We start from the raw sequence: 11,009 nt of genomic DNA on the forward strand, positions 1-11,009 counted from the left end.
AGGCATATTTATTTTTTGCTTGTTAAAAAGAGCCAATCAGGGCCACGAGCTGCACTTGGTTGCACTTGGTCAAAGCTCAGCTCCGACAAAGAGCCATCCCCACTGCTGTGTCACCTCAGGTAGGAGCTCATCAGATCTTCCACACTGAATAGGGTGGGGACTGGTCAGCACTTGGACGCACTCCTCCCCCGTGCAAAGGTGGGTTGTAAGAGGTACTGATGGTTCAGTAGGTGACACTTTCCCGCTGGGTCAGTTCTGAGCAAAGTGGGCCAGCATGGTGTTGGGAGGCATCTTCCAGAGGAGACACACAATCCAGATCTAGATCATTCATAGCTGTTAATGAACCCATGGAAACTGCTTGTGAAACTTGGGATGTCCTCCTAAAAGAGCAAGGATCCTGCAGGAGTCTCTCGTAATGATGCCCGAACCTCACATTAACCCACAACTGACTAAATCTCCCATCAGCCATGCGTGATCCTCGTATCGTCAGTTCCAGCACAGTCCCATCCAAGTGACCTAAATTCCCCTGATGATTTCAGCGACGCCAGTTGTTATTCACATCTCCCATAGACTGCTGTGTGATCCCGCTGCATTCCCTACCCAAAAGGGGTCTACATTTCAGTGCCTGGGGGGTGAGCCCTGGATTAACCGCCCACAGCTCTGGGAGATCCTCCAAGAAGAAAGGTAGCATTATTGCTCTTCACAGCTTAGTTAAACGGAGCACTCGGGGGAAGCGGAGGAGGACAGAGAATATGATGGAGAATCTGCTGTGATAGCAGCATTTCTCTCTGGCTTATTTGTTCACGGCTGCGGGGCTGGGCCCAGAACTTAATAAATTCTTCAGACCCTTATTACAAAAAACGCTGTCTGCGCTGCATGAATCCTTAGGGGGCTGAAACACCAAGCGGTGGAAGATGGACTGAAAATGCTTCTGCTGGGCAGTGTGGAACTGCAGTGTGCTAGTCTTGCTTCTCTGAGCACTGGGCCCTCAGCTGACTGCAGGTCAGAAGAGAACTGTGGCTAGAAACCACAATCCATTCCCTAACAGTATTGTCCACTCCAAGAGTTCAAACAGCCACAAGATTGGCTTAGTGAGCTGGAAATGTTTTTCAAGTAAGAAGGTTTCAGGTCTTTTTATTGTCTTTCTGGGTTTTGAGCCTTGGTGTGGAGTGTGTGTGTGTGTCAGATTTTCCAGTGCTTCCTCCCCACTTTTCCACAAATGAAAGCTGAGATTCTCATGTAATCACAGGACTCTGGGAGCTGGAGCTTTAACCCCCCCACCAGATATCGCAAGGTTTGTGAAGAAATCACAATGGCTGACAACGCTGAATAGGGTATTGTTCAACAAGACTGGCAGCCTGCCCGTTACGGAGACCAGTGACTGGGATCATGGGGCTCTGCATGGCAAGGATGAGGGGCATTGGAAAAACAGCCCTGGAAGAGCAGGGCAGAGCAAGGCAGGGGGCATTGCCAGATCTGCATGGGGAACCCAGGGCAGGCTGCAGGGCAGGGTTGAGAGGCATTGGCAGAGCAATGCATGTGGGTCCGGGACTGGAACAGGAGCGGGTGCTGGGGGACAGGAGTGAGGGACATGGGGTCAGGAATAGAAAAGCAGGAAGGGCTTTGAGGTGGGAGTGGAGGAAGGGAACAGGCTCAGGCCAGCCCCCAGGGCCTTTCCCCCTGCTTTGACAGCCCGAAAAAGAGGCCACGCCAGAGGAGAACGGGAAGGGAAAGCTGCCCAGAGGGGAATCCATTCCCACTAGGTGGGTGGGAGGGCAACTACTCAGCTGCATGTCATAGACCCCCTACACTGCTGACAGCTAATGGGGATTCTCCTTTAGTCCAGTGGCAGGGGGTGCTTTGGAAACAGGAGGGTCTATATTCTACCCCATCAAATTCCAAGTGGCCACGCTGCACGCAGGATGGAAATGCTAGTGTGTTGTCCCAAATGTAAGTGCACCACTGGGGGAAAAACCTGTGGGGAGCGGGCCACGTGCCCTCATTGGCCTTTCCCAACTTAAACATCTAGGACATTTCTAAAGCTCTTTGGAGAGTTCAGTCTCTACCCCACAGATGCTGGATTAGCATCTCGGGGACACAAACTCATCCCTGTGCACCCCTTTGCTCCGAGGCCGGCTGGCTCAGGACCAGGACCCTTGTCTGGATGTAGGGTTCTCCTGCTAGGTGCCTTCACTTTACTGTTAATCCTCGGCATAGGTTAGATCTGGGCCCATCCTGTGGTGGCAGGGGGTGCCTCAGAGTGCGTGTGTGTTTCAGGGTGTGTGTAGCAGGGGTGCAGTGTGTCAAGGGCATTGGGGGCAGCCATGTGTGTCGGGCATGTGAGTTGGGACTGGTATTGGGCAGGGGGCCTGTGTATGTCGGCGCGAGCATTTTGGGAACATCAGAACACGTGAGCACGGGCGCCGGAGCACATGTGCAGGATGGCGGGAAGCGTGTGTGGGATTGTGTTCGTTAGCTCTTCAATCTAGACATCTGCAGCTGAAAATCCCAAAGGCAACATGCCCTGAAGTCACCAGAGCCCCACAATGACCCTCCCCGCCTGCTGTTTGCATGTCTTCCCTGGAAGCAGCACCCGGTTCCCGAGGCCAGTGGCTGACTAGCCCATGAACCTGTCTTGGGTCTGATGTGCGGGATGACGTAGCCGTTCCAGAACACCATGACCCGGCAGCAGAAGACATGCGAATCCCCTTCATTACAATCCCACCCGACAAGGGACAGCATTGAAGTCAGAGGGTGCCGACTATGTGGGAGATGCCCAGAAGAGGTGCTCACAGAGCTTACGTTCATCACAGCCACCTCAGCCTGGTGCAGAAACACACCCACTGGCCCTGCAGAATTACAGATCCGTTTGCAGAATAAACCACAACACAGAGTCCGTTTCAGTGACATTTGAATCCATGTTTAATGTCAAGAGTTGGGGCAGTCCTGCAGCAGGGCAATAATTCATTGTAAAACCTAACTCTGACACAGCACTTCCCATCCAGAGAACTCAAAGCGCTCCACAGATGGGGTAAGCATTACTGTTTCCATTTTACAGATGGGCAAACTGAGGCAGGGACTTTCCTGAGGTTACTCATCAAGTCAAGGGATAGAACCCAGGTCTCTCAAGGCCAAGTGTCGAGCCTTCAGCTCACTGAGCCACACGAGTGCCTATAGTAGGTACAGGACCAACAAACCACACAGAGGGATCTGCTATTTATTCACAAAACTGGCACAGCCTGGGCAGTGGCAGCACAAGCGTCAATCCTGGCCTCAGCTCGGGGGCAGAAATCTACTCCCCATAGCCCATTGAGTCCTTGGTCTCTCCGCTGAGTCTGCCAACAAGGCTGCAGCCAATGGGGGTTCTGGAGAAAGAGACATTTCGACCCACCTGAGAAGAGATTGTCAGACAATACCAGATTCAAACCAGTGACATACATGGCGATATGTACACCCTGACCACTAACTTCAGTCCATTCGGTCAGAGGGTTCCACATTGGCTGGTTGACGTGTTTGGATTCCTTCAGCAAGTCACTCCACTCATGCTGCCACTGCCCTGTGCTTTCCCCTGCTGGGTCACACACACTGCTGTACGCCCAAGTCAGACGGCAGGGCCAGCTGCTTGGCTGGCAGGCCAGGGCGAGAGTGCTTGGCAGCACAGTTGCCATCTCCTGGAGTGACGTCATCTGTTTCCCTGTCTCTTCTCCTACCCCCATCCGCCAGAGGGGTATCACTTACTTTTCTGAATGTTGCAACAAACAGCTGCAATGGCTCCTGGCCCTGGCAGGGTCTGGATGGCCTGGGACTGGAGGTGGCCCAAGGAGTCTGTGCCTTCGAACTCCTTGGGCAAAGCAAGGCATGCCCCACGAGGAACAAGGCTCCCGTAAAAACCCAGACCTGCCAGTGTTACTGAGTCACTCAGCAGTCAAGAAAGGCACTGAGTAAAAAACCCATAGCGCAGCCACTCCCAAGAGGAAACTATCAAAGGAGGGATGTGAACCAGCATCCTGCCAGACCTCAGATGATGCCACCACCCACTGAAAGGCTAGATAGAGCCATCATGCTGCCTTGGAAATGGGCATGTTGATTGTCTGGCACTCCAGGAAGTACCACATCTTCCAGACAGGACTTTCTGGAAGGTGGTTAGATTTGATTGGTTGGAGAACCTGTGCAAGGAGGCAGGCGTATATTTTGCAGCTATTTATGGGTACCACAGAATGGCTGATTCCCTCCCCTCTAGGGCTGAGATATGCAGGTTTGCTCCTTTATAAAAAAACAAACAAGAACTACAGCTATATCAGGGTCAGGGTCCCTGACACTTAACCCCAATCAAATATAAATAAATTGCTCCCCCCCCCCGGGAATTTCTCTCTTCACAGTTGGCACTAGAGCTGGATGGTAAAGCATGGGACAGGAGCACAAAACGCTACAAGGCTCTCAGGCTCTTCCCTTTGCATTTTAATTTTTTAACGTCCTTGTAATTGTACCAGTTCTTCCCTCTCCTTCATCCTCCACATTTCGTCAGAGGTGGAAGGGGACCCCGAGCGGCTCAAACCGCTGGTTAATCCTGTGGTGCTTTGCAATCAGCCCATGCTCCAAGCAACACTGAAATGTGATTAATCCTCAAAGCTTGGTTGGAAAACTGAGATTTCTCACCTCCAGCGGGATCTTTAAGACAAGGAACCTGCCTCAGCATCATCGACGCAGCCCAGGCCAGCAACAAACATACACAGGCCTAGCTAGGGCGGGTAGGTTTGGATTGCTTTTTTAAAGGTCTCTTGGCAACTGGTAAAGAGACTTCCTTAAAACATGCTTCGTGGAACTAGCTCCAGCCTTGGGACAGGAGACCCTGTTCCACTGCTGGGCTCAGAGCTCTGCAGCACTGTCTGCTCTACCACTGCTGAGCGCCTGCAGCAGCTTGGCCAATGCACCTCATACCCCTTATTCTGAGGCACAAAAATCGCCTCACCTGGGGACTAACTGTGGGAAACTCATGTCACTGTGACCCCAGGCTGGCCTGGAACCCAGGTCTTTGGAAACAAAAGGCAGAGCCGCGCAGCCCCACTCTCCCACTCACAGACCTTTTTGTATTGTAACATGCACGCCAGCCAAGCGAGGTGCGGGCTCTGCGACTGCCAGCGATCAGTGTGGAGATCACTGGGACCCTCGAGATGCTTGGCTTTAGCTGGGAGAACGTAGCTGGCCAAAGCTTTCCTCCTGCCTGAATTGAGATACCAGAGGATGATGCTGGCCCAGACTCCCCTCCCTTGCAGCAGTGTCACCCTATGCACGGTGTGCTGCTTGATTTCTATGGGACTCAGAACTGTAGGAAGAACGGCGCAAACTCAGGAGCCAAGAGACATCAGTCACCAGTCTCTTAATTGTACCTTAAAACCTCCAGCCCTGCCAGTCCCTCCACCCCCAACTGTTTTGCCCTAAGGGGAAAAACCCAGCACCCTCAGAAACAGATCTGCAGTTTGGTTGCTGAAGAAAGTAGGCTCTGTTCTCAGTGCTGCCCCCGTCCGAACAGATGGGAGGAGACGGACTCACCCTAGGGCAAAAGCATCAATCTCCCAAGAGGGGATCTTTACCATCAACCCAGCCCTGGGGGTGTTACTCTGGAGTGCCAGGCAGATTAGAGACAGGAGAGGCTGTACGACAAGCGAAAGGGACCACACTGCTTGGGAGATGGAGGGTGTAGGGGATCAAACAGATCTCTCCAAACGAGGGATGCTCACACAACCAAAAGACCAAAGCTGTTCTGCAGGGTAAGCCAGGGGCAGTCAGTGTGCACCAAATCTAAGCTACAGATTGAGAAATAGCTCTTCAGGTTTCAGCCAAGTGATTTTTAAGGCTACAGCAGTGTTGCCACATTTCATGGTTGTCTTGTGGTACTTAGTGCTTTGCATAAAGCACCAGCTCCCGGAGTTCTGTGATCAGGAGAGAATCTCAGCTTCCACTAATAAATAAATAAGAAGTTTCTAGCTCTCGTGGAAGTGGAGAAGAGCTTGACAATGTGAGCCAAGTGCACCCTGCCTGACTGGGGTTTCTCTGCACTGCGCAGTTCTTTGCTGAGGCTGAATGAGCAGGTGGGACGCTGTCCAAAGTGTGCATGGAAGGACAGTGGCCTCCTGGGCTAGCTGCTGCATAGGTTGGATTGGTGACCTCCATTCCCCTTCTCATTCCCTGCGCAGTGCCCAGCACTCACTTCGGGAGTTAAATGGCATCCACTATACACTTCATGTCTCCAATACCACCCTCGCATGCCCCCAAAGCTAGCCGCATAAGATGGCCAGGTCTCTTTCCAAAGAAGAAGCCCCACTTCACTGTGTCTAGGCAATAATCTTACATGCTCCCACCACGACACAGAGAGTGAAGCGAGCAGGGCTGACGGCAGCAGCAGCTCTCAACCTCATGGTTTTCAATTAGCTACTCTCTTCCAGGAGTTTGTGCTAAAATTGCCGCTAAACCCCAGGTTCAGCCTGCCTTCACCTGCTGTTTCCTGTCTTCACACTCACCAACGGATCTGTATTTTCAGGGCAGCATAACTGCCGGAAGACAGACAGCAATCTGTCCATCCCAAAGGCCCGGCTCAGTGCTGCTCTCTGCCATACATTGTGCTGGTGTCAATCACACAGTGCAGCTGCAAAGTGCAACCACTGCTGCTCCACAAGGGTTTTGCATGGGAGTAAATGATGGCAGAGGGTATAGGGCAGTGATGAATTGGGCTGTAAATGTTCTCCTTTCTATGGGCTGGATTTTGATTTCCACTGGTGTAAATCTAGAATGACCAGCTAATGTTGATCTCAATTACACCCATGTAAACCCAGAATAATGAGGGGTGGAACTCTAGATTGGCACCAGGTGGGTGGGGCTGAGATAAGAATCTGGCCCTAAGCATGCTGCAGGTCATGCACCCCACTGTCTTAGAGGCAGCTCTCCAATAACGATGGCTATTGAATATGCACTGACTGGTCATTCCTGGGAGCTCAGAAACGCCACTGGCCACGCAATAACATCCTTGCACTGTTTGCTGCAATTAACAGTGAAGCCACAAGAGTGTTAAGTGTGAGCACCAGGAACAGCCAGGGATGTGTGGACTGACTTTCTGCCTGCCAATCCAGCCCACCCCACACCATGCTGGTAAATCAAACTAAGCCACGCACCACAGCCCATCCAACACACAACCAGATGGTTTTCTCGAGAGCACTTTTTGCAAAACTTTAGAGGCACCTCTGCTGGGAGCCATAAAACACTGAAGAGTGAAGCAGTCGGATTTTGGAAAATAATCTCAGACCAGCAGTTGCATTTCGTGGCAGAGTTGTAAAACTAAAGCAAAGAAACCGAGATTGCAACTTATATAACTTTGCTTCTCCTGTCAGCCGCATCTGTTTTATAAAGCTAGGCTTGCCCTGTTTTAAATTTCCTCTTCAAAGCAAGGTCTTTCTCTTAGGCTAGGCTAAACAAGTGCCATGTACGTTACTAGGGCTGGTTAAATGAATAAGAATAATCATTTCTGCTTGTGTAGGCATCAGCAAGTCCTGGCCCAGCATCAGGAGCAATAATGCCTGCCTGGGCACAGGAATCTAGCTTGGTAAATGAAGTCACTTGGGCCAGATTCCAGCCCTCTTCCACTGAGCAGTGCTTTCCTCTGCAAGGAGTCCCACCGCAGCCAGCAGCAAGGTCCTGCTTATCTTGAGTAAAGGTGGCAGAATCTGCCCCTGAAGGCTTCTAACTAGAGCTGGTCAGGAATTTTTAGACGTCGCTTTTTTTTGGGAGGGGGGGTCACAAGTTGCCAATTCCTCAAAATTGGAACATGTTTGTGGGCAAGGGTCGGTCCTGACAAATCTCATTTTAAAAACATTTCAAAAAGTTTCAACACTAACATTTTTCATTTAAAGAAAAAAATCTCAGTCATGTGGGTTCAAAATGCCTTTTTTCGCGAAATAAGCTAGTTCTAGTAATATGTATCTATTGAACAAATACATACATAAAAGAGTCATCACAAGAAAACATTTCACAACCATCACCGTGAAATGTGTGGATGGAGCCAAACTGTTTCTTTTCCAGACTGTCGGTTTGCAAAGATGTTCACGAGTTTCATCTTTTGTTCGGATTTGGGACGGGAACGTTTTTGGATTCAATAACTTTTCCCCAGGACGGGAAAACTGTTGCCTACTCAGCTCTGCTTCAGTCCCCCAGCAGGAGAGGCTGAGAATCTGTTCTCCAGATTGTCCATCTCCTTTCACACAGCCCTCCATGCCGCAGGCGTGGATGCTTTCCTAACACCCCCGGGAAATCCACCTTCAGCTACTGTTACTCTAACATTCAAAGCCTGGAATTGGTTCCTCCGATAAACAAATGAAGAATTAACCAGACGCTGCAGACTTAAACCCCACTCTGTTGTCTGAAAACTTTTTTTATTCGTTACTGTCTCAAGTGACAAGTTACTCCAGACATCCCACCCACTCCCTGATTTTCCACGTTGGTTACTTTGTGCTTGTGACAGCAGGTAACGTGTTGTCGGTTTCACTGCCAGTTCCCCTGTTGTTTGCAATGGGTCTTTCCCCCAACACACGGGCGGAGGAAAAATATTGAAAAGGTGGGAGAGGAGGATATATAGTTGTGAAACCTCAATCATTAGCAGGCGCGGCTGGAGCACCGGCAGTTCTTTTTTAAACCAAGATTTCTGTAACAAAGAACGAGGCACCTCTTTCCTTCGGACCGGACCGAGAGCTGCAATCGCACGTTATTTGCTGCAATGAACAATAACGCAGCCAAGTTTGCTCCCTGCCGGGGCGGTTGCAGAGGGTTCACTCCCCCCTGCCCCCTTTAATAACTCGAGTGCAAAACTCCCGGATGGCGTTTCCAGGGTCAATAGCCCTGACTAACCCCAGCATTTCCAAGCACTCACCTTTCCTAGGTAGACTCTGCTCCAGCGCAACTTGCAGCCACAGAGCGAGCTGAAGCGCCGTCCTGGCAAACATGGCAAAACTACCTCCGATCCCAAAGCTTCGCGCTCTGAAGGCAGACGAGCGGCTGGAGCTCAGTCATATTCCGGGGCAGGGTCCCGCAGCCCCCCGAGCCTGGCCGCTGGCGCCGGGAGATCAGAGCCCCAGGTCCGGAGAGTTTTTGCTGCGCTCTTGCGGACTTCGGCTCGGGAAGACACGTCCCCTCCCTTCCCAAGTCATAAATCCTCCCCCCCGACAGGAGTGGCTGGAGGAGCAGCCCATGCAACACCCCAGCCGCTGCGTTAAACTCGCCTCCGGAGTTTGCCTGGAGCTGGGCTGAGTTCACAGCCGGGGGCTCCAGCCCAGTTGCAGTGAAGAAAAGCCAAGACTGGGCGCCCCTCTCCCGTGAGCTGGCCCGCAGGAAGAAGGGGAAATGCCCCCTCCCAGTGCACACTCTCACCGGTGATACTGGGTAGCTGCACCACAAGGATTCCACCAGGTCTTAGTGCTACTCTGGCCTGCCCCTAAACTGACCAGGAGCCCAAGGCCCAGACTCACTTCCCAGCTGTGCCCAGGAACCATCCCTGGACCTGACATGCCCAAGTGCAGCAGAAAAACAGCCCCCTCTGGGGTGGAGGGTGGCAGCCAGGTGCGCGGTGTGCCAGGCTACGCTGCCCATTGTGGCTGGTCCAGGTGACAGCTGCTGCATAGGCACGTCTGAGCCTCCACCCAGCAATGCATGTGGGTACTGTTTAAAGTTAAGCAGATGTTTAAATACTTTGCTGGAGGGTTTCTCCTTTAACTCATGTAGCAAGGGACATGAACCAAAGATCTCAGGATGGATCCACAGCAGTGACTGCAGAGCCTAATATATGCAGCCTCATTTTGTCCTACTGGAAGGAAGGAGAATTTTGTTCCCCAGCACTGGGATGGGACTCAGGAGATCTGGGTTGAATTTCTGGCTCTTCCACAGATTCCCTTTGTGACCTTGGGCAAGTCACATCATCTATATTCCTTTGTATCCATCTTGTCTAGTTAGACTATAATCTCTTTGGGGGAGGGACTTTCTCTTATTACGTCTACGTGCGGAACCAGGCACAGTGGGACCCTGATCTCATCTGCAGCCCTTGGTGCCACTGGACCACAATAATAGTGAGAACCACTCCATGCCTCCCCTGTGGTTTGTCCTTTTGCAACGGGATGACACATTTTTCAGTGCAATCAAAATGTAACGCCTGGGATGCAAAGAGATTGGAGTGCTCATTAAAATAAAATTCCCCCAGCTCAGAGGGTGAAAAGCGCATGGTGTCTGCTACTGCAGACCTGAGCCAAAAAAAGTTACTAATGGAGGAAAAAGTGGAAAATCACACTTGATCGCTAAAGAGCAGTCGATTGTCCTTCCATTTTATAAGGGGAGTAACTGGAATGAGAGAGGACAAAAAATAGCAGAAGAGGAAACTTTCAAAGCTGGGGGCGGAGGGGGATTTCTGAAAGTTGTGAGCAAAGTTTCTCCCAAACTGATTTTGTGTCTCCCCTCTGGGGAATCTCAGGAACAACAGTTACAAGCTGTGCAGGGTGGGAAGAAATTTGGATGCAAATATCTCAGTGAAATGGAAAGGTAGGAGGGCCCTAGCAAATTAGTGCCAGTGAAGAAACATGTGACATCAAGCAGCCGGTTTTAACTTCTGGGCTTCGTGGGGCAAATGTGACCCCACCCTGGGCACGCCATTGCAATGCTACGAAAGGACAAGCTTGGTACCAAACTGCAGAATTTTGTATCCAGGCTGTCTGATGCTCTGTCACTCGTCCATCAAGTAACACGATATGGATGAGTCAGTCTCATGCCTTGATTGATTCACACGGGCAGGAATAATCATTATCCCAGAGCCTGGTGAATGGGAAGGCTCCAAAACAGCTGCTCTCGCTCCAACCATCTGGAATTTGTAAGGCCCTGCCCCTGGGGGTGGCAGCTGAACCCTGCTGGTGGGAATCCTGGCCAAACGCGGTTGCTGCTAGCTGGTTTCCCTGGCCGACGTGAGCAGGGATGTTTGGATAAAG

The 11,009-nt window shown here is 51.3% G+C and overlaps 1 protein-coding gene across 1 annotated transcript in view; it reads right to left on the bottom strand.

The window, feature by feature from the left end:
- The window catches only part of VWA1 (von Willebrand factor A domain containing 1), a 28,968-nt gene extending 19,809 nt beyond the window's left edge, over positions 1–9,159 (bottom strand). The window contains exon 1 of the mRNA XM_032780026.2: positions 8,915–9,159. Coding sequence (XP_032635917.1) covers positions 8,915–8,987 — 73 coding nt within the window. The 5' untranslated portion in view covers positions 8,988–9,159. The remainder of the gene's footprint in view (positions 1–8,914) is intronic.
- Positions 9,160–11,009: the final 1,850 nt, after the last annotated feature.

This window comes from Chelonoidis abingdonii, chromosome 23 (genome assembly GCF_003597395.2).
Source record: "Chelonoidis abingdonii isolate Lonesome George chromosome 23, CheloAbing_2.0, whole genome shotgun sequence".
NCBI lineage: Eukaryota > Metazoa > Chordata > Testudines > Testudinidae > Chelonoidis > Chelonoidis abingdonii.